The 24,326-nt window shown below is 41.8% G+C and overlaps 1 protein-coding gene across 1 annotated transcript in view; it reads left to right on the top strand.

Moving 5' to 3' along the window:
• Nucleotides 1–350: 350 nt before the first annotated feature.
• LOC141736018 (histone-arginine methyltransferase CARM1-like) overlaps nt 351–24,326 on the top strand; it is a 69,000-nt gene continuing 45,024 nt past the window's right edge. The window contains exons 1-2 of the mRNA XM_074569625.1: nt 351–726; nt 23,989–24,114. Of these exons, the coding sequence (XP_074425726.1) occupies nt 351–726; nt 23,989–24,114 (502 nt within the window). The remainder of the gene's footprint in view (nt 727–23,988; nt 24,115–24,326) is intronic.

The following is a 24,326-nucleotide window of genomic DNA, read 5'->3' as shown; positions in this document are numbered from 1 at the left end:
GCCACAAACGTCTAGTCCCGAGGCCAACACGGCAGCTGCCCGCAGACACAGCCGTCTCCGGGCCCCGGGCTCTCCGCCAGCCGCCGCGGGCGGTAAGCGCACGGGCCGCCGCTCGCCCGAGACGCCGGCGGCAGGGAAGGGAGGGAAGGAGAGAGGGAGGAAGAGGGTCACGGGGCCGCCGCCTTCCCAGCCCGACGGCGACAGGGCCGGGGACGCCGGAGGGCGCCCGCCGCCCGCCCTGCAGCGGGGCTGCGCCGCGGCCGCTGCCGGCAGGGAGACGACGCTGAGGCCGGGAGGTGTCGCTGCCCGCCGCCCCCCCCCGGCCCCGCGTACCTCAGGCGGGGGTGCAGATGCCGCCGAGGGGGGGGCGCGGTCTGAGGCGTGGAAGCGGTCTGCCGGCGAAGCCTCCCTCCGCGGCCCTGCCCCCGCCGCCGCAGCCTTCCCCCGGGCCGGCGGGAGGAGGAGGCAGCGGCCGCAGTAGCGCCGCCGGAGCCCGGCGTGTCGGGCGGCAGCCGCTGGTGGCGGCTGAGGGGGGCGGCGGCGGCGGGATCATGGCCGCTCGGTCTCCGCGCCCGCAGCAGCTGCTGCGGTGCAGCGTGAAGGTGCTCCTCGCCAGGGAGGAGCTGCCGGCGGGGCTGCAGCTCGCCAGCCCCAGCCAGAAAGCCCTGCAACTGGAGCTGCAGCCGGGAGAGGAGGACGCGGACGTGACTGTGACGGTGACAGACGGTTAAGTACCGAGCCCGGCTGCGCCGCTCCCGGACGTCCCCCTCGGCCTCCCGCTGACGGGGGGGACACCGACTTCGCCTCCCAGAGCAGCCTCCGCTTTCCCCCTCCGCCGGGAAGCAGCTGGCCCTGGAGGGGACCGAGCACTTCTCGTTGAGTGCTCCGTGGCGGGGAGGAGCCCCCCCCGTGGCCCGCCGGGCTGTCAGCGCCGAAAGCAGCCCCGGCGCGGTGCGGTGGGCCGCCGCCACCTTCCCTCAGCGCCGCGGCGGCCAGGTGCTGGTAGCGGCCGGGCTGCGCGCCCCGGTCCGTTAGCGGCCGTTAACGGCCGCGGGGTGCGGGGCGGCCGCTGTGCGGGCCGGGGGCGGCGGGGCCGCGTCTCCGCCGGTGTAGGGGAGGCCGGGGGGCTCGGTAGCGCCAGCCCCGGCCCCGCCCGGGGTGAGTTCGGCTCAGTCGGAAACAGCAGGTGGCTGCTCTAGGTGCTTTCCTCGGGCTCGGCGGGCTCTGGGGTGGACGTGGGGACGAACCGGGAATCAGCTCGGTGTGAGGAGCCGGCTGGCGCTCCAGAGGGGAGTCGGGCAGGCAGCGAGCGGGGACGGGTCTGGTCTGCGCGGCGCTGCGCCGTCTGCAGCTCTCCCCGCTGTCCTTAGCAGCCTGCCAGTGGCAAAGTGCCTCGGACAGGCAGTAGGAAGTTGCTTTATCGGGGAGAGGTACAAACTGGCATGCCAGGGTCGTTTTTCCTCTGTGTTCTGGAGCGTTGCTGATTTGTTAACCATAGCCAGGGATGGTCAGAAGAGGTCTTTGCCCCTTATCTGAAGGACAAGGTCTTGATTTCTTCCTACGGAGTCAAATGGAAGGGACAAAGTAACACAACTGGAACGGGGAGGTGGTAAAGAAGCTGCTCGGTGGTTGGTACGACCAGGACTGCCCTTGTTTTTCTCCTGCTGCCGCCGGCTGGGCAGCAGCGCTAGGAGGGCAGCGGAGCCCCGCACTGCCTCGGGATGCGCTGTGCTGAGGGAGGAATACAGACCGGTCCAGAAGGGCAGCGCTCAGCCCCGAAGCAATCCGCTCTGGCTCTGCTGCTTGTAGGTAGGCTGTCCTAAGATGCACAGGTGATGTCTGCATGCACAAACTTCACCAGCTTTCTCCAGAGCAATCGTTCTTTCGATTTGTGTCTTTACAGGGTAGCAGCAGAGCTGACATTTTAAAATAAAACAAACTTATTGAATCTTGGTGGTGGGAAGACTGGGGGAAAAAAAACCCCAAAACCTAGGAAGTAATTAGAAATGCTCTTAGTGAGGTGGGTGAATATGAGACCAAACCTGAGCAGGTCTAGACACACAATGCCTGTTGTGACTTTGATTTTTTTCAAAACTGAGCTTAGTAACTTCTGAAAGGATTGCTGGACTAGATGGATGATAGTCATGTTTGGTTTTCAGTCAGTAGTGTAAACAAATCCGTTAGTATGCCAGTTGATACTGGATATTTGCTTCTGCCATCAGTCATTTAACATGTCATTTAAGAAAGCATGAGTGACAGAAACTGACCACTAATCACGGTTGAGACGTGCTTGTGTCTTGCATTGTATTAATTTGAAGACTGGTCTGTAGTTACTGTTCTCTCGGTCTTTCATTTCATACATACTCATTCTTGTATGCATATGAAGGAAAGACCTGCTGGAAGCAGAGTGAAATTCAAAGTTATCGGTTGGTTGGGGTTATTTTTTAAGTGTAAGGACTCACATGGGACACAACTGAAAACTTTGAAGACATAGAGGGTATATATATATTATTTTTATGCCAAACAATACTGGAGTGTAGTTTACTAAAGACTTGTTTAGTAAATTTTGGATGAGGGTGCATCAGTGGGCATCAGTGTATTGTTGCTAAGAGAAGGGAACTTGGCAAATCTGTTTTGAGGCGCAAGGTGTCCTCTTTCACCTTTTTCCTTTCTTATGAAGATGTTGAAGCTGTGCCCTATCAGACTCTATGTGCAACACAAATCTTTTTAGTGGTACCTGGGAGTTCAGTAACTTGATACTTGAATACTTTGTGTATTAGGTGAGAGAAAAACTCTGTAAACAGCTAGATGTCATACCATATTATTAGTACTGCTAATGTAGTGTGTTTTTCCAGCATTAATGTCTGGTCATTAGAATGATCTTATTCTTTATGTTGTCTCACCTAGGATGAACAATTTTGCTGTGAAAAGAAAAACTTTTCTTACCAATCTTGAATAGGATTTACCATACTGTGGTGCTTTTTCTTGTTGTTGGTAAGATACAGGTTATTTAAGCAATAAAAGATATTGGCATAATTTGAAGTGTTGACTTCTTTTTGTTTCTCACCATATTTTATATTGAAGTGATGAAAATTACTTTCTTTTCAAACTTTCTAGCTGAATATGTCTCCCAAAGCTATGTATTGGGTATGTTTGGGAAAAATAATTTGGTTGTAGTTACCGTGATTCTTTAAACACATCTTGAAAGGGTTGTTGCTGTTTCATTTCTGACTATTAAAAAAAACCTCAACAACAAAACAAAAACCCAATTCTAGTTTAGGATAACTTCTACTTTCTTCACCAGTAATGGAATATTTGTCAGGAAATATTTTTTTGGAGAGTGAAGCATACACTTTTTACGTGTATTTTGAAGTGATAAAATACCCTTGGTCCAACTGTCTGGTCAAAAATTACTCTGACTGCAGATCTGTGATTAGACTGTCCCTGAGGACCACATTCTTACCCTCATTACAGCATTCAGCTATCACTGCTGTGTTTGGCTGAACCTGTTCTGTTATTGTCTGTAATGTAATAATGGTAATTGAGGATAGAGCTAAGTAAGAATGTAGACCACATTGTATACCATGGTGTATAGTATATAGTATATTGCTGGTACTCAGAGTGATTTTAAAGGCAAATGTGTGAGCGGGTTCTGCTGTTGTTGATTGGCTGCTGGAGTTCACGCTCTTTACTGGCAGTGTCAGTAAGAATTCCACCAGCTCAAGCCTTAATGTTTCCTTTTCACGTGGATGAGCATTGGGCAATACAGTGTCTAAAGTCAAGGAAAATCAATACGACCACCCTGTTGCCCAGAAAGGAACCTTGAAGCAGTAGAATTTATCTATAAGTGGAACAACTGGTTATGATCCCGAGAAATGCAGAAATAAATAAATACAGTATGTTAAAACAAGGAAGAATGAAGGATGTGCTTTATCAGGCAATGGGTCTTTTTCAGCTGTGGGACAGGAGAAGGCAAGAATCTCCAAATGTAGTATTAATCTATGTAGTGCGGGAAGAAACACTGGGCTTTCTAGAATAGAGGTGCCAAAGGCAGCACGTGAGTACACTTCTTAGTGCTGTGCAGTGGGGACAGTGCTGAGCTGGAGCTACAGCCATTTGAGAGAAGTGTCCATCAGGGAGGCAGTGGTTTTGGTGAGCTGTGAACCCAAGGAGAGCTGGAGACTGATGCCTCTTGTGGAGCAAAGGTGCTGTCAATAAGATAGATGGTCACCTGTTCCTACTGATTTTCTGGGACACTTCTTTACCACTGATTTGGAAATGAAAATGTAGTCTATAAAACTACTCTTGAAAGGTAGTCTGCTGCTGCTGAGAGAATGCTGACCTTGTCAAAATATTTTTGAGGGTGCTGAACAGAAGAAGAAATCTTGTTGACTGACATAGTGCATTGCTTTGGGAGGATGGGATATTAAAAATGCAATTTATAGCTGGTTTATGGAATGATCATAGGATTGCAAAAGTTCTATTATAAATGGTGAGAACTACTGGGAAGAAAGAAAAATTGGTGTCCAGGAAGTGTTCCCAGAAGACAAGAGAAAATCCAGGACTGCAAACTGCTTGGATCAAAGGAAGCTTAAGGGCAGATGTCTAAGTGTCATAAGATGCAGATGTCTGAGTGTCATATGATGCAGATGTAGCAGTGCTGGGGCTTCTCCAGTTCTAAGAGACCTTTTGGATTCCCTTTCCTGTGATAACTGGTATGTAAACAGTCGGTGATCTTAAACTGAGGCCAGTGAAGTTCTAATTGAAGGCATCAAAATTTGGCAATGTCTGGAGGTTTCCCCTAGCCACAGCAGCTCTACTGTAATTCTGTTATATTCTTGTTTAGTTTCAGAGCTCTTTAGCTCTCAAAGACCATTAGCTACCATTTCTCTGAAGTATTTTTTCCCCACTTCATCTGACAGCTCTTTAGGCAATCAAAAGAGCTTCCTTGAATACTTTTGAAAACACACTGTAAAATCCATGGAATCTTGTATTAATTTTGGTTCCTTCTGTTGATGTATTACTATACTTTTTTGTCCCTTACAAGTATCAAAGGTAGAAACACAGACTGGATGTTGTAAGCTTCCAAAGAACAAAACACACCCAGGTTCCCTGTTACCTAACAGAAGTAGATAACCTTGTGCTCGGTCATGATGTTTTTAATATGAAACAAGGTTTAGAGCTATTGAAGCTGAGAACAGGAAATTGCCAACCAGCAGCTGCAGCATCTGTATATTTCTGCACTGAAGTGCAACTTCTGTAGAAGCCCATATTGTACCAGCTCTTCACTCATTAAGTTGTTTTGCTTTGTTTATTACGAAAAATAAAATCCCCGATATTTTTTTAGGAAAGGGTTATTGGTTGTACCTCATAGTTTGGAGGGAGAGAAAGAGGAGTATTCTTTTCTGATTAAACAGATATTCTGACAAAATTCGTCAGCAGCCTAGAAAATACATCACTTTTCTCTGTAGTTATATGCAGAATAGACTCAGGCTGCTTAGTAGGCTGCTTTGCAAACTGTCTTTTTATTCAGAAGACCTGGATAGGAGCTAGATGAAACAGTAAGAGTAGTGGGGTTTTTTGGTTTGAACAATGAGGAAGCAATCTTTTTTGAAACTGATTTGGGTCTTTTTCACCCTTACCTTCCATGTTCCGGTATCTGCAATAAGCTTGCTAGCTGTAAATGACATAAAAGTTGTGAGGCTGGCAGATTACTTTCTCTCTATCTATTTACAGTTGAAAGAAGATTAGGAAATCTGTAATAAATCTGTGTTTTGTTCTTTATATATGTTAGGTGAAGCCAAAAAAAAGAAGTAAAGCTTGGGCATTACCTATACAGGAGAAACTACTGGGTAAATGCTATCCTTTTAGATTGATGTTGCAGTGTCTTACGCTATTTTTTTTTTTTAAATACTGTTTAATTATTGCTGATCTGAAAGTATGAGCTTCTATGGATGGCCATGAATTGAAAGAATTAGTACAATAAGTGAAAGCCCAAGCAAAGTCTATTGTATTTTACCACATTTTTACATCATTACTTATATTTGTTCAAGATCCTTCATGTTTTCATTAGGAGTTGATTCTCTGAGTTCCAACTTTTGAACTCAATGAGGAATGATAGCCAATTTTTGACTGAGTTATTAATAATGTTATATTTTTTGTTTAAAGATGTCACCTACTTTTCAAGAGGTAGTTCTGTGCCTCCAGAAGCAGCTGGAAAATTCATATTGACTTCAAATATGCTGATCATGTCCCAGCTGTGGCAGAAGACAAACTGAAGACAAGCTGGATGGGCAGTAGGGAGTATTGACTCTCACAGGATATGGCAGCTGTAGAGAAAGCCTGCTGCTTTTTGTCTTAATAAGTACTGGTATTATAGGCCATATATTTAGCTTTTTTAAATTACGTAAAAGGGAAAGTATGTAGCATTGTTGGACTCAAGGAGAATGTGTTCTATTTGTGCCCCAGAACAAGGGTGTTAATGAAAACTTTACAGCTTGGAAAATTCATCACTGCTAGTTCGGTTCCACCAACTCAGTGGTAAGAAAACATTCAGGGTAGTGAGCTTCAGACACTATTGAGCTGGACTGGATATGAACCATTAACCACAAGAGATAAACTCAACATTCTTTTACTTGGCCCTTGCTTAGCTCCCCCCATGCAGTACCTTGCAATCGAATATATTGCATAATTTTTTTCCTATCCCATACTGAGACCAGTTTTAAATCCGAAAACATTAGGAGATTAAAACAGTAAAATAAATCACTTACTAGCTGAAAAGTATCAGGTTTGGATACAGTGGAAAATGTATTAATAATTCGAATGCTTATGTTTAATATTGTACATTCACATGCATTGCACAGATAGTACTAGCATCAGCAGTCTCAGGGTGCTGGTAGAGGGCAGTCGCTGCCAGTAGTTCTAAACAGCAGAACTGACGTCATTCACGATTTCCTTTTCCGCTATGAAAATCTTTTTCCTAGTGGGGAAAAAAACGTTGCTAGGGGAAGTTTAAGCAGTTAATATTTTATATGCGTATTAGTTAATATTAGTTAACATGTTAGTTAATATATTATATGCGTATTTCATGTAACCTCTGACATGCAGGTGACATAGAGGCTTTTAGTTGTCCTTTTCCACTTCTTTCTGTATCTTTAGGGCATCAAAAAGGATTCCAGGGGGGAGTAAACAAAGCACTTAAAATTTCTCTTTCTTTTTTATTTTATTCTGAGGGGAAATTGCAGGTCAGACAATTCTTGAAGCAGAATAGTTTGTGTGAAGGAATAGTTATGTGGTTGAAGGAAGTATCATGAGATACAGTAATCCTGAAATTTTCTGTTAACCATTTCATATCATAGTACTAAGTATTCCAGTGGCTAGTTGAGTAGATAAATTCTTAAACTTATGTTTCACAAGGGACTTTTTAAATTATATCTCAAGTGCTAGTTTTTTTCTTCCGTGCAGAAATTTTGCAATATGTAAGTAGTCTGCTAATTAATCATGTCCCTTTTTTTACCTTTTTGACAATACAGATATGTAATTATCTATACATACATATGTGTGTTTTATACAGGTAGGTAGATCAATATGTAGAGAGTTAATAAATTAAAAATTGAATCAGGAAGTTCAATAACTAACTCAAATGAAAAAGACTACAGTGTATACTGGATAGCTTGGTTTGGTTTTGGTGGTGTGGTTTACGGGGATGGTTGGTTGGTCTTACTTCTGCTTTCTTGTTTCCTATCTAACTCCTTGTGTCAGATACAACACTGTAACAAGTGTGGTGCTCTGACTATGGATGCAAGTATGGGATTTGAGAGACCTGGGTTCAGTTCCCTATTCTCCCACAAAGTGACTGCATCAATAATACAGCTGATCCTTCTGTAAAATGCGGTGATACCAGTTCTTGACCCATCAACCATATGGTAAAGCTAAATGTTTTAAACTTGTGAGGTGCTTGGAAACTGTGGTGAGACCATCTATGGGTGGACTGAAGTACCTTTATAGTGGCTGGTGCTGGTACTGGAAGCATTATGGTATACTCAGCTCTAAATAGTGTTGCCTAAAATTCCTTTTGCTGAGAAGCCACTGTATATTCAACCACCCCAACGTCTGCTGCATTGGCGAGCTGTAGGCAATCCAGGAGACTCCTGGAATGCATCGAGGATAACTTCTTAAGGCAGGTAATAGACAGCCCTACCAAAGGGGATGTGATACTGGACCTGATGGCCACCAATGCAAGCGAGCTAATCGGTGACGCCAAGAGTGGAGGCAGCCTGGGCTGCAGTGATCATGTACTGGTGGAGCTCACAGTCCTCAGGTACACGGGTCAGGAGAAGGGTAAAGTCAGGACCCTGAATTTTAGGAAAGCAAACTTCCAGCTCTTCAAAGAGTACTCAACAGGACACCCTGGGAAACTGCCCTCTGGGACAAGGCAGCAGAACAGAGCTGGCAGATCTTTAAGGACACTTTCTGTCGAGTGCAAGAGCTCTCGATCCCCAGGTGTAAGAAATCAGGAGAGGAAGGCAAGAGACCAGCATGGATGAGTTGAGACCTGCTGGTCAAACTAAAGGGCAAGAAGGAAATGCACAGGCAGAGGAAGCAGGGACAGGTATCCTGGGAAGAGTATAGGGACGCTGACGGGTTGTGTAGGGATGGGGTCGGGAAGGCCAAGGCACAGCTGGAGCTGAACTTGGCAAGGGACACAAGGAATACTAAGAAGGGCTTCTACAGGCGTGTCAGCCAGAAAGGGAAGGTCAAAGAGAGCGTACTCCCCTGATGAACACAACTGGAAAGCTGGCAACAAAGGATGAGGAGAAGTCTGAGGTACTCAACAACATTTTTGCCTCAGTTTTCACCGGCAAAATCTCTTCCCACACCTCTGGAGTGGGTGGACCACAAGGCAGGGACTCGGGGAGCAAAGTCCCTCCCACTGTATGAGAAGATCAGGTTTGTGACCACCTGAGGAAAAATGAACATACGTAAGTCTATGGGACCTGATGAGATGCCTCCCAGAGTCCTGAGGGAACTGGCTGATATTGCCAAGCCACTCTCCATGATATTTGAAAGTCATGGCAGTCTGGTGGAGTTCCTGGTGACTGGAAAAAGGGAAACATTGCACCCATTTAAAAAAGGGTAGAAAGGAGGACCCTGGGAGCTACCGACCTGTCAGCCTCACCTCTGTGCCTGGGAAGATCATGGAACAGATCCTCCTAGAAGCCATGCTAAGGCACATGGAGGACAGGGAGGTGATTTGAGACAGCCAGCATGGCTTCACCAAGGGCAAGTCCTGCCTGACCAACCTTGTGGCCTTCTATGATGGAGTGACTACCTCAGCGGACAAGGGAAGAGCTACGGATATCATCTATCTATCTGGACTTCTGAAAGGCCTTTGACACGGTCCCCCACAACATCCTTCTCTCTAAACTGGAGAAATATGGATTTGATCAGTGACATGGTTGGTGGACAAGAAATTATCTGGGTGATCACATCCAGAGGGTAGTGGTCAACAGCTCAATGTCTGGATGGAGACCAGTAATGAGTGGTATCCCTCAGGGGTCTCTGTTGGAACCAGTGCTGTTTAATATCATCATCAGTGACAGAGACAGTGGGATTGAGTGGACCCTCAGCAAGTTTGTGGATGACACCAAGCTGAGCTGACACGCCCGAGGGATGGATTACCATCCAGAGGGACCTGGACAGGCTCTAGAAGTAGGCCTGTGTGAAGATCATGAGGTTCAACAAGGTTAAGTGCAAGGTCTACACCTGGGTCAGGGCAATACCCAGTGTCAATACAGGCTGGGGGATGAGGGGATTGAGGGCAGCCCTGCTGAGAAGGACTTGGGGGTACTGGTGTATGAAAAGCCGGACATGAACTGTCAATGTGCACTCGCAGGCCAAAAGGCTGACCGCATCCTGGGCTGCATCAAAAGAAGTGTGGCCAGCAGGTCGAGGGAGGGGATTCTGCCCCTCTGCTCCGCTCTGGTGAGACGCCACCTGGAGTTCTGTGCCCAGTTCTGCAGCCCTTTCCATGAGGAAGGACATGGACCTGTTGGAGCGGGTCCAGAGGAGGGTCACAAAAATGATCAGAGGGCTGCAGCACCTTTCCTCTGAAGACAGGCTGAGTGAGTTGGGGTTGTTCAGCATGAAGAAGGCTCCAGGGAGACCTTACAGCAGCCTTCCAGTACTTAAAGGGGGCTTATAAGAAAGATGGGGAGAGGCCTGTTCTGATAGGACAAAGGGTAATGGTTTTAAACTAAAGGAGGGTAGATTTGGACTATGAAGACGTTTTTTATGATGACGGTAGTGCAACACTGGAGCAGGTTGCCCAGAGAGGTGGTAGAATTACCTAAATTGCATGCAGAGAGAAAACGAGTGGATAGATGCTAAGAGAGTTTTATTTCAAGGCCACTGATACTAGTAGAAAGGTTCTTGTTCACTTCAAGGGACCCTGGATCAGCTCCTGCCTGGCCCTTGTCTCCAACCAAAACAAATTAAAGGGATCAGTGTATTGTAAAGGCAACAAAATTGGCAACTGAAGACTGAGATCGCTGAGATGTTTTTATAACTGGCTGAAGTTGTACTCAGCAATGCATTTAATGCAGTGGACTTACAATTTTGTCTCTTGTACCCCAAAAGCCACTACTATTTTGTTCTCCGTACAACACATGACTGAATTAGTTTTTTAATATACGGAAAAATTTCTATATAGTAGTAGTGTCATAATCCTACTCTCACAGGACACTTGCACATGTTTGTGTTAGCATAGTAAGAATCCTATTCCTAGCTCTGTTGGTTTTACAGTTTTGTCCTGTTCTACTGAATTTTCTGTGGTGTATTTTAATTTATTTAATCTGCAGGGGAAACTGAAGCTGAGTGTAAATATATTTGGACCTTGAGGTAAGCAAATCTAAATGTAAATTATTTTCTCCTTTGAATAATCTTACATGCTATCTATAAATTAATTAAGGTCTTTGCATCTGAAAGTGTAACTTGAAAATCTTGCATCCATTTATGTTTAGCCATATACTTTTGAGTGAGTCAGGCACAAATCCTTATCCTGCAAAAATGTATACTAGTAATTTTGCCTCTCTGATTTATTGCCATTGACTTCAGTTGGCAGTGTTCCTGGAAGTAGCATGGGTGGCATTACGTCTGCATGTGTCCATAGGATCGGGTTCTTTTTATCGAGAAAACAAATTGCAACTGTTTAATAATAGACATCTGGAAAGCAAACCATCTGCATTGAGGTCATGATGGCCTGATCGTTTCAGTGCCAGCTGCTTATATGCCAGCTTCTTCTGGCAGCTAAAGAGTACGGACTAGAGAGAGGCTTTCCATTCATTTCACACTGTCACATGTACGGAATGTTCCAAATATGCCCTGGACCCTACAGTGGCTTCCAAAACTGTAGCAGAACTGCTGTATTAGGAACTTAGTTTTCCTAAAGGTGGGTCTGCTTATTTTATTTCCACAGTAGCATGATATAAAATGACAGCAGGGCAGTGTTGATGCAGACAGAGTGGCAATACGTTCAAACATATGCAGGGAATTCCAAATGGAAAGATGTTCAAATTTTTTTTTGGTCCAAATACAGAATTCTTCAATCTTTATTAGTTACTATGTTCTGGTTTTAATACTTTGGCACTCTGCCATGCACAGCAGCTGTGTGCTTCTGAGTAGAAAGAAGACTTTGTTGTCTGGTTAAATGTTTGGCAAATAATATGTTAAAAATATTTGTGAAGCAAAAAAAAGCATTCCCGAAGTGCGAAAACTACTTCAAATATATCAAGTATAATTAAAATATAATAAAGTAATAAAATAAGATATTTTTGCTATTTTGAAAGCAGCAGCAGGAGATGGCCGAAAATTACAGGCTATGTGGCTAACTATAGGGTACTGAGGTAAGGCAGTAAAGATAGTGATGACTGAAGATTTGTTTTTTCCTCCCTCCCTCTCTCCTTTTCTCTTTTCCTCTCTCCCACCACTGGTCAAAAAGATAAAATACATCTGAGTTGTTGATTAAAATGTAACAAATCTTATAATGTATTGATCAGTGACTACAATTTCTTAATTTTCCTTTTTTTAAATTGTCACTCATAACCAGAAGGCAAGTTTCTTTAGGTATCCATGAATAAGAGATTCTTAATTTTCTCTTCGTCTTTTCTTTCACATTATTAAAATGTGAAGTTTTCAGGAAACAAACTTTATTTTTTAAATTTATATTTGATGATTACCTAGCATTACCTACTAAATATTTAGACATTAGACTCAACATATTAGTTTAGTCCTCAGTGCAAAATGAAAGAAGCTTGTATCTCAAAGTGACACATATTAATTGCTGCTGGCATTTTTTTGCTGTTCTGCACCCACCAATGCTTTAAAAAACACTCCTGCTGCGTATATTGGGATTTTCAATCCAGAGGATATTGTGCTTTTCAATCTATTTTTTGTGTTATAATTTCAATACAAATGGTCAAAAGTCACGTATCACTGCAACTTTTCCTTGCAACTTTCACAGTAGCTTACTTTTTTTAAGTCTTATTTATGTAAAACTACAGTTGAAATGTAATGATGCCCTCATAAAACATGTGGATGTAAAATTAGCAAAAATAAGGTAAATGTATATGGTAATTAGAGAAGAAAGGGAGTTGCAAAGTGAGAATACAAGTGTGGTCTTCTCTTTCTGCAACTCTGGTAACTTTACACCAGGCCCTTCCCTTCCAAGATGTTCTTGTATAAAGAAGGAGATGCGCTGACTCATTAAATGTCAAGCTGAGTAGACACCAACAGCGTGAAATCAATTTACAACTAGCAGTATGAGGTGTTATGAAATGCTGTTCTTGTTTTTCTTAACTCTAAGTCCTTTTAAAAGTGCAAAGAAGTAGCTTCTACATGCCATTGTATCCTTTGTATCGTATCTTACTTGAAAGCCCAGTGCTTTATTGCTGCAGTGTCTCTACGCTGCAGTGATTTACCACAGTAGTCTGAGATTAATACTGGCTGCTTTGAAGTTAATGAAACTGTGCCTGTTTATAGTAGAAAAGAAATTCTTTAATACTTTTAAAGATACCGGTGTGCAATTGAAAAATAAATTTCTCAGACTCAAAACACTTCTAACTTAATATATATAAAAATAAATATTAATTTTTCTAAAGTATCCAATTTCTCTAAAGGTTGCTGTAGTACAATTAAAGTAGATCTCCTGTTCTGTGTTCTGTGCCTCAGATCACACTCCCATGGTGGTTATTTCAGAATATTTGCTTGAGCTCTAACTGCCCTACAAACTGCATCCAAGACAGCCGGGATACCAAGAGGGCAGTTGTCCTAAATCATCACCATTGTGAATCTATGTCACAGAAATTCTTTACACCTTCTGGGTGCCAGTTTTAGTCATGTATGAGGCTTTAAACGGTGCAGTTAATACTTAGAGGAGGTATCACTACTGAGATTACAGGCAGAGGTGGGTGTTTGCATGGGATAGCTTGCGTATCAGAAAAATATTAGAGCCCATGATTCTAAATACTAACCTGTCCTCCTGTCTCAAGTTGTTTTTTTTTTTTTATAAACCGAGTTATGCTTTTGAAACTTGAATGTGTCAGTTACACCAATAATTGGAAGAGGTAACTTGTTCAAGTCTCCTGTTGTTGCAACATGACACTTAATCGTCTTGAGGCTGACCAAATAAATAGGAATACTCATAAAATTGGTACTAATTGTTCTGTACCAGAGTATTCTTTTTGCACTGCTTGCAATCGGTGACTCTTGATCTGCTTGTGATTACATGTTTTATTCGTTAAGCTGCATGACTGCAGATAAAGGCAGAGCTCTGTTTTGAGGTTGACAGACCAGCACCTGACAGGCGCACAGTAAAATCCAGCTATGCCTTCAAAGGTCAGGTTACGTATTAACTCAAGACTGTATTGCCTGCAGATAACTTCCAGACTTGAGTCAGTGTCTTTGGAAGATGTCTTTTGCTGTGTGAGTGTACCAGCTTCAGTTAACTGTTACTGAGGGATGTTTACATTGCACTTAGTTGCGTGGGGCAAACATTCTTTTTTGTGTTTGGTGTTTTAAAGGTTGTCATAAATCAGCTGGAGGAACAGGTGGTGCGGTATAGGTAATTAGTAAGCAGGTGTATTTGAAGCCTGCTGTTGATGGGGCTGTGTTTCTTTAATTTTGTATTTGCATCAATGGGAAAAGACAAGATGATGTTGAAGGACGTGAATTGCTTGGAAACTTATTTTTGGCATTAGCCCTCTCCATGCAGTAGGTGCTGATCTGTTTTCAAAATGTGATACAGGTGTAGGGAACAAAAAAACCAAAAAACCCAAAAAACCAACAACCGAAAGGCATATAGGAGTAGATAACTGTGTCAGGTTGTCTTTGTTCTAAAGCTGATTAGCAGGAATTATTAAATTAATGTAAACATCTTCTTCCTCTTAACCACGAAGGCCAGGAAAATCTTAAAGGAAAAATATTTTGTCATGGGGGACAGGACAAGGAGAACTGGCAGGGGAACAGGAGCAACTGTTAAATCTTACTTTCCCTGAAAGAATTCCTATACTTAGGAAAAGTGAGGCAAATGCCTTTTCTGGTGATTAAATATTTAGTGCTGAATTCTGTAGAAGGTGTCTATGGGTACGTGCAGATATCTGCAAGATAGATTTATTTTTCAAGTAAACAGCCACTGCTTAGACATATTTCCAGCAAGAGGATAAAGGATTTTCATTTCAGTTATCTTGAGCACTGAACCATGAAAGTGAAATTTTGCAGAGCTTTTTCCTTTGTTTCCTTTTAATCTAGGTTCACCCAAGCCCCTCTGTCCCATTTCCAGGCTTTGTCATATTTCTTTTCAGACTCTCAGTCCTAGGGTTTTCTGACAAGAAAAACCTTATCAAGATCTCTTTTGAAGAGGAGCAAAGGAGGAAGACTTTGATACTTCTAAAAAGATTACTGCTAACCCTTTTTTTTTTGTTATTAATATCCTGAATAAGGAAAAGCCTTTAAATAAATTAATCAGTTGTTTTTCTGCCTAGAAATCATTTAGCAAGTAGTGATTTTAGAGGAATATATTTAATCAGATCAGCTTACTACACTAATGGTTTGGCTTGTTTGTTGCTTGTGAAGTAGGTAGGAGATAATGCTATGAAATACACAGTCGATTTTGGTTGTAATGTGTTTTTTTTTTTTCCTCTCCTTTTGCAAGAAACTCATTTGTTACCTAACAGGGTAGCTATTCATTCTAAGCTTGAAAGAATCGAGGCCTCCACATATTAACACACCTGTGCTTAAATTACACAGGATTCAGACTTATACTCCTCATTGAGGTTGCAGCCAGTTCACATGCGTAAAACTGGCAACAGTTTTACACTGTTGTCATCGAAACAGTATCTTAAGACTTTTTGTCTACAGTGATAGTAATGTTAAAGCTCTGAACGAGTGATGTGTTAAGGTAATGTAATGGCTAACTGGGCAAGACTCCAAGGCTTAAATCTCAGAAGAAGAGCAAATTTTTTAGACATTTTGAGTGTGGTTGTTCTTGATATAGATAAACAAGGTAGAACACTTTTTCTCTCTTTTTATTAGAAAAGCAGGTATAGTGCAACACTTTGTATTTTAAACTGCCTGCTGACTAGCCACATTGTGCCACACCACCATGTTACTGCTCTGCAGCCCCTGTGTACAATCATTTAGCAGCAATAGGAGAAGCTATAGAGGGAAGAATTAGTTCCACATGAGTATGTAAGATTATCATATGAATCGTTGTTCCTCTTTCTTCCTAATTGAATGTCCTTTTATTCCTGAGCCTTTACTGCATTTACCCACTATGTTTCATGAATTCAATAAATTAGTTATAAGTCGTATGGAACATTCTTTCAGCTGTTGTAATTTGGTTTAAACAAGCTTATGTCTGAGTCTTGAAGGATTTTTGCCATTGACACAGTAGAAGTCTGAGAAAAAGAAATTCCGTAGTGTGTTTTTTTTTTCCTGATGTGAACCAAATAGCATTTTAAGCTTTTAAGCTTTTAATTTTAAATATAATATTTCAAAGCTCATACAGTAAATACCGTAAGTCACACACAGACAAGGAATTTCTTTCCATGTAGAGGAGAGAAGAAGCTTTGCATAGTTTTGTGAGAAAAGATGATATAATAATGTTGTCTGTCTCTGATTTACCGTATCATTGTTGAGCTTGCTTGGAAATCTGGGTGCCTTGTATTTATCTTCCACCATAAAGTCTAAGCTGATAAAAGGAGAGATGCCTGGGAAGGGGAGGATGGAATGGAGAAAATTCTTGTAATCAGAATCTGACACCTTTTCTTACACCTTTTGCCCTGGTAGACTGTTTTGTCTTTCTGTAAACGAAGTGGGAATAGTCTGAGTGAAAGCATCTCATTCTGGTACCTGGGCTCCTGCAGTTAGCCAATCTCCAAGGCAGAGTTCACACAGCCTCCTTGGTTGGGCTCCCCCTCTGTGTCCGTGATGGGCCTGACCCAGTGGAGGGCAGCATCCCACCTGGTGCTAAGCCACACAGTGGTGCATGATGGCATCGAACGACTTAATACGAAAAAGGCACAGAAATTAAAATGACTGTGTACGTACGAGGAATAAAGCGAGAGGGAAAAGCAAAGAGAAGTCAACCCTCTTAAGGCTGGATGGGAGTAATGGTCTCTGTCCAGGGGATTCCTTGGAGCGCAGTTTAGGATTTGAGAGAGTCCTGTTTATGTTGCATTTAAACCATTTAATTTTGTGTGTCCTTATAAAGAAAAAGACATGCTGTTCTGAAATGCTCAGTTTCCCCTGGAGTTTAACTTAAAGTTCCTATGCTATTCTGTAGATGTCCCAGGAGCTGGGAAGTGAAGGGGTTTCTCCAACAGTTTTGTTTCTTCTGTTTACAATAAAATAATAAACCCTTTTACAAACTAGTTTTTATATAGTGAAGTGTGTCCTAAGTGTATCCTGAAATGTATCCTAATGAGAGGGTGAACATAGGGCCCATGGGGGAAGTAGGCCTAATTTTTTCAGTGGTGTATAGACCTCGGGGGCATGTTCCACGCAAAATGGATATGAAATTGTTCTAAAATTCAGGCTGAGGAAATGGAGGTTATCACAGAGAAACTCTGTCATCTGCGAGTAGAAAAGCAGTGCTATCAACAATGTCCTTGTCCACTTCAGTGCAATTACAACTTGCTAGTCCTGTAAAATCTTCTGTAGATGTTGACTGTTGCAGCCATGCAGTGAGCTGTCATATTCAGTGTGATGCAAAAGCAACAAATTGAAATGGTATTGATTCTGTGTACTGAGTTTGAAGTGTGTTATTTTCTTTTTCCATTTTAACTGAGGGGAAAAAAAAAAAGTATTTCCCTCGCCTTTCAAATACTTCTGCGGGTTATGACATTGGCCGCCATCTTTATTGCCTTGAGTCTTGATACCAAAATACAGAGTCTGGTGCTTTTCTGTCTTTTGTTGTTGTTCTGAAATAACACAGCATTTTGGTGCCTGTCTGTCAAGGTGAAGAAAGAGCTATACAGATCTGTATGTGGCAAATACATTTTTACTGATGCTGTTGTACATAGTTTACGGGCAGGCAGGAGGAAAGAATCCAGCATCTAGGTGTTTGCCCTCTGTTCCCTACAGGTCAGAAAATATGTGGGGACCATCCATAGGAGCTCCAGTGAGCATGTAGAATATTCCAAATTAGCAGGCAATTGATTTCACTATACTTAGTGCTTAGCCATGATAATTGTAATTGTCAGCTGACACGTGGCAGAAGACACAATGAGTGAGGGTACGTTGTATAATTCAAAATATGTTTTCCTAATGCCTAACAGGTTATGTGCTATGGACAGCCGCCGCATCGGTTGTGTTTCCAATATTACATTCGGAAGAAACTAGCACTTTTATTTTTTAGGGGGTGGGTGTGGGTGGTGGAGGGTGATAAGTTTATTTCTTAGCCATACAGTTTTAAGCAACTTACAGTAAGTTGACTGGTTTTCCAGAAGTGTTTTCTGGGTGAGAAAGGATCTCTCACATCTCATGTGTGCAGGACTCATGTTGCATAATATTAGGCAAATGGCTTTGGGGCTTTCTGCAGGAGGGTATTTTGCCATTATTTCAGAAGGTTTAGGGTCCTGAACATACAGACTCAGAATCAGTAAAGCAAGTGAGATTAAAGCAAACTAAAGTAGATCTAGTGTAAATACCTTTCTATTGCAATGAAGTTATGATTTGTTAGGTGTGATTTGGAGTTGGGTTTGATTCAGAGATCTTGTGGTTGAAGTACAGGACTAGCTGACACTGGGTCTATACTTTGTCCTGTTGCAGGATTTCTGTGGGCGCCAGGAAGGTTTCTGTCTGTCTTCATGGCACAACATCACCTGATACAATGAATGCAGAGGAGCACCATGAGACTTAGTTGACACATTATTATAAAGCCTGTTGAGAGGTTCTCTCGGCTATCATCTTTAAATAAAACAAATTATTCCATGAATGGCAGAACTAATGAAACCCGGTTTTCCTTCAACTGATTTACTTTGTTCACATCTATCCTAGTGTCTTCCTCATCCTTTCCCACTGTCACTTCAGAGCTTCCTCCTTCTCTCTGTCCCAGCCCTTTCTGTGATTGTTTGAAGCTACTCCATTGCTATGCATGATTATGAGTCCTCCATCTGCTGCTCATGTACCACCAGCAGTGGTTGACTCTGGACTTGACTTGTTCATGACCTGAGAAGAAAATGTTGCTATTAAGCATGTCTCATCATTTCCTTCAGCAAGAATGGCACACTGGGCCTTCCATGTTTATTCAACCACCCTTTTTATGCAACTTGCGGGAACACCATGGTTTTGGCATGCAGGCCAAATTTTATTATGGTCAGCTGAAGAGTTTAAAAATTAGGAGAAATGGGACTGCCGATCAGCACAGCTGCGTAAACCATGTTTCACCAGAAATGGGACTGTCACAGGGGCCGTCTAGAAAAGCCAGGTGTGAAACTATTTAAGTAAATGCTGCTGTAGTCTTTGAGAAATGCCACATTATCTGAGTTTCATCGTTTTTAAAACCTTTTCCCTGATTATTGGTTAAAGAGAGTATCCATTGGTCAGTAAACTTACGTGAAAGAAGACAATTTCTATGCTTTCCTGTCTGCCCCTTGGGATATTACTGACCTTTCACTCTCTTGTATTCTTGTTTGTGAAGGGATTTCTTGTAAACTTCAATCATTTAGATTTGTTGTGTTCAAACTTTGATGGAGTCACTTCAGGCTATGTCCACTAAATCTGTTTTGCTTAGACAAAAAACTTCGTACAAATTTTTTCTTTACTGTCAGTACCTATCAGATGAAATGTTATTCATATGCTTGTTTTTCTTCTTAGCAGCTATTCCTGATTTTTGTAAAGTCTTTTGTAATGTTCTGTATGAAGAGTGCTGTATGTAGTAGACCATGACACAGTTAGGAGAAGATGTTACAAGGACTTATTTAAAAAAAAAAACAAAACAAAAAAAACAAACCAAAAACCAAGAACCATCTAAAAAAAACCCCAACAAACCAAAAAAAATAACCAAACCAACAAGCAAGTACTGAGGTGTGGTTTGGGGTTTTTTTTATGTGGCTTGTTTTTTTTTTATGAATTGCAATCTTTTAGCTTACCCTCAGCTCTCTCAGAAAATAGTTGTTTGGGTTTTTTTAAAGATAGTGTAGTAGCAGAAGCTCTTTTTGTTGTCCTTGACATCCCTTTCTAGTTTCAAGTCTAGCTGAACTTGGGCTTTCCAAATACCAGCTCTTTATGGACAGATAGATTCATTATTCATGTTTTTGGTTTTTTTGGCAATAAATATGTGAAATGAATGCATGAGATTTCTGTAGAGATTCTGAATTGTATGTGATGGCTGTGGCTATAGAGGTGTCAAGCAACCAGCAAAACTTGAAGTACTTAATACTTCTATGATATGACCTGTTTGGTATGATCTTAGTTCGATCACTGTAACTGTACATTGGGAAATTAAAGTAGAATAAATTTATAATTATAACCCATACAGGTAGTAAGAATTTTATACACACATATCTATATATATACACATACAAGATTTTTTATATGTGTATACACAATAGATACATATTTCTAGAAGGACATAAGTAGAAATAAAACTTAAAGCATTTTAGTATGTCTATCTGCATGTTTAGATCAACTCCAAATTGTTTCGTTTTTTTCTCTAAGTTATTCCCAGTTAATTTATCAAGAAACTTCCCAGTGACACATCTGATGTTCTTCAGCAAACTCTGTATACCTAGATTTCTTTATAGAAGCCAAGCTCACATTGCATGTTTCTGTTCAGACAGGTATCCACGTTTAGGATTCTGTTTAATTTCAGATCAGCCTCATCTCCAGAGGTTACTGATCATTCTCTTAAGCAACAAGCAGCCTTGAGGCTCTGCCCAGATATTTGACTACCTTCCACCTCTTTGGAAGTTCTGCTTTTCCTGTGCTTGGCTGGGTACCATCATTTTTGCCCTGAATTAAGTGTAGCCTGTGAATGACCACCCTACAGTTTGACTATCCAGAGAACAAATTAATACCCACTGTGAAGTGAAGTTTCCCATGCTTTGCAGGCTGGTGTTCAGCTCTCACATGGTGATAATCGGTTTGCTTTGTGATGGCTGGCTGTTAACACAGCTATTGAGCAATACTGTGCTAACTATTGAAGAATTTATTTAGTCTGAAATAGTCACCATAAAGATAACATGTATTTTTTGTTGAGTTCAGAGGAGATTAATCTTCATTCTTCTGATGCAGCAAGCTTTTGAAACTTCTTTTAATGAATACATTTATAACGAGGATTTATCAAGGTCCCGTGAGCAAGTGTGTAATCTTACGTAAAGGTTGGACTGTTTAACAAGTGAAAAAAACCCCTCACTCTAAATTAGGACCTGAATACTAAAAGAGAAGAAGAAAAGATCAACAAGTTTTCATCCTGCTCTGTACAGACTTCTTCCATGTTATGTATTCTGGATGTAAAATGTATTTTTGTTTGAAGATTTTATTATATCTGTGTGGAATGTTATCAGGCAGGACTCGTTCCAACATGATTTTCTGTGCAGTTTCCTGAATATCAATCTCTGTGTTTGGACCTCACATATGAAATGAGGCAGGCATTTATCCTCATTCTTCGTGCAAATTGTCAAATATTTAAAAAACATTCCGGGGCATATATATGTATTTCACAGACCTTGCACAGTCTGGATTAGGCCTGTGACCTGTTCCTACCAATGGCAATATTGTTTTTCACAGGACTGTTGCATACAAAAATGCTTATACAGCTATGCTATATCAATGTGCTTATGTCTGAGTTCAGACCAAGTCCATATCTGTTTATTGTGCTTTTGCTTTAATGTATCGGGTAATAGGCCCTCTGCTTCAGCTACACCACTGTCTCATATTCGCCAATGGGACACCTCAGTAAAGAGCCTGTCTCCATCTTCTCAAAGACATCCACATAGGTGTTAGGTGCCCCCAAAGCCATCTTCAGGCTGAACAAGCAATCCATTTTGGACCCCCAGTAAAAGAAAAAAAAAAAGCATTGATAGAATCATAGACAAGAACCTTAAGGATCATCTAGTTCCAACTCCTTGCCATGGCCAGGGATACCTTCCACTAGACCAGGTTGCTCAAAGACCGATCCAGTCTGGCCTTTGTTACAGATGGAAGCGATGCACTTCACTCCTAGAGAGAAGCAGCAATACGTTTATTGATATAAACCAGAGATTTAACAAAGTTTGATGGTAAATGCGACAGTTTTAACAAGATTCGAGATGACAAGGCACACTTAGTTATTTACTGCACAGAGCACAGGGTCAGACAGAGCTGTCAGGGAGACCCTCCTGTTGAGTCACGAGGTTCAGAAAGGACCCCCTTGCTTTCTAAACTCCTTCTCAGAGAGGAGTCTGGGGCCCTGTCTGCAGGGCTGTTCTCCATCCACTGTATCCATGTTTGGGATTGCACCAACCCAGGTGCAGATCAGTATGGACGAATTGAGACACGGGTAAAAGGAAAATTTCACGTGTGTGCTGAGAGATAGTGTGAGCTAGAAATGGGTTGATTCACTCCTATATTGCTGTATATTGAGAGTATTTTGCTTTTACAACTAGATTGAATGTTTTTGTAGTACTGATTATTCTAAATAGCTGATGCAGTATATATATGTTTTTAAAAGTTCAGGTGGAAGATGGCATTGATGGGTGGAAGAAAAGCTTGCATTTTAGGAAATGTGAAAAGACATGCTTCAGCTGGGACTTCTGGAAGACCAGAAGTCCATGTGCCAACCTCTCTGCAAATCTATGAAGTGCTTTGGCAGGCTGTAGTAAGCCCAGATAGTTAGGGAACTGCAGCACTTGGTGTGCTCTCCATGAAAGAGACAGTGCTGGCAGATGGTAGCAAGCCCAGTTGCCTGCCTTCAGTTTGTTCACAGGCCTAAATTATGGAAGAGGCTACAAATACAAATGACTCTGCAGATGTAGAAGTGGGCCAGCTGAGGTGGACTGTCCCTTTTTTTGACAACATTTTTTGCCTGAATCAATATTGTCTGACATGTGGAACATCATGTAGTGTTTTTTCTGTTCTGTTCACTGCTTTTCATAGCGGATGCTGTGAAGTGTAAGGGTTAAAAAAAAAATGCACTGGATGCCTGTATGGTGTGTGTCTATGTATGCCTTCTTACTCTGGTCCTTTGAATGTTGCTAGCAGAATAACATAGCACAGCAGTGTATAATTGGCTTTCTACTGAGTTTTTAATAATAATTTATTTATTACATCTCTTGCTTTTCAAGATGTATATTTTCTCCCCCTTCATTCTGGCTTTTCTTCATTTTTTTCTCTTGCTCACTTTTCAGTATATTGCAGTGTACTGCTTTTCTCTGTTATTGCCAATTTATGAACTTTTGCTTTTAGTTCTCTTTTTATTTGTGTTTTACCTTAAACCTTTTACATTTTCTAGTTCTGGTGGGGTTTTTTTTGTTTTATCATTTACCTCCAGAAGGATAAAATGTGCGTGGGAGAAGCATAATAAACATTTGTTGTCAGCAAAGTGAACTAAAATACATGAAAGAATGGCTCAGGGATATTAAGTCCTGGAGCTTTCCTGCTTGAGTGATGAAGATACATATATAACCCACGCCCACCCACCCCCCCATCATTTAAAAGCTTTACTTATTGTAGCTCAGCTGCATAGCTGCCATTTGCTTCAAGTTCTCTTTTAGACCTCTTTCAGGTTTGTGAAAGCGGTAACGTGTGTCTTGCTTGATGTGCTCACACGGTTTCCTCCTGACAGCTGCGAGGCTGATGGTGAGACAGCGTGTACTGATGTACTGCACCACGTAAGCCTCTGACACTGGATCCTCCTCCCCAAGGAGCACAGCACACAGGCTTGTCCTCTGCTGCTCCTGTTCCTAGCTCTGAAGTAATTACGTGTTCTTCATTGTGTGAAAAATTGCATTATTTTTTCTCACATGGTAGATTTATTGGTAGTTGTCAGACACGGTGTGGTACGTAGTGTGTGTTTACTAGAAAAAACTAGTTTAGTTCTGGTTGTTAAGTGAATGTAATTGATCCCTGACTCTTTACCCTGACGTTTCATTTGCCAGAGCAGAATCTCTAGAGGTTATCAGGTCATCAACACATAGGATTACAGAAGCAAAAGAAGTAGAAAAAATGTTAATTTAAGACCTCGTAAACCAGGTAAAAATTAATTTAGTCAGCTCTCTCTTTCTTCTGAGGACAGGAGAACTTCAGGAAACTATGGGTGATAAGTGGGATGGAAACTGTAGGTCACTGGAAAATTTGCTTAAGAAATGTGTTAGAGAAAGTGTATTTTCGCCAAGTTGTGTACTTCAGATACATACTTACGTATACTGTTAGTCAGGAGAGACATCTAGTTCTTTATCTGGTTTTATTTTTAACTGCTAAAAGTTTTCTAAAGTATTTTTTTCCCTTCAGCTGATGGAGTCTGTGTGTTTAAATGCTTGGTTAACAGAGACACTGAATACTGTCACGTGGGAAAACAGTCTGTGTTAATTACGCTGGGATACAACAGTGCCTTGCTCCAGTTCAAGTCACAAGCTGGTACGTACATCTTGCATTTGTGAGTATCTTCTCCTTCCTGCCATGCTACTGTATTGGTAAAATTCGCTTTAAAATACATTGTCTTCTACTTGGGTTTCATGTTGGCTATTTAAACATTACATTTTGTTACTACTCTTTGTGCAACTTCATTTGCCTCTAACCCACTCCAGCTGCCTTTTGTGCAGTATGGACCATTCACATAGTGGACATAA

This window comes from Larus michahellis, chromosome Z (assembly GCF_964199755.1).
Source record: "Larus michahellis chromosome Z, bLarMic1.1, whole genome shotgun sequence".
In the NCBI taxonomy this organism is placed as follows: domain Eukaryota; kingdom Metazoa; phylum Chordata; class Aves; order Charadriiformes; family Laridae; genus Larus; species Larus michahellis.
This window is presented reverse-complemented; position numbering and strand designations above follow the sequence as displayed.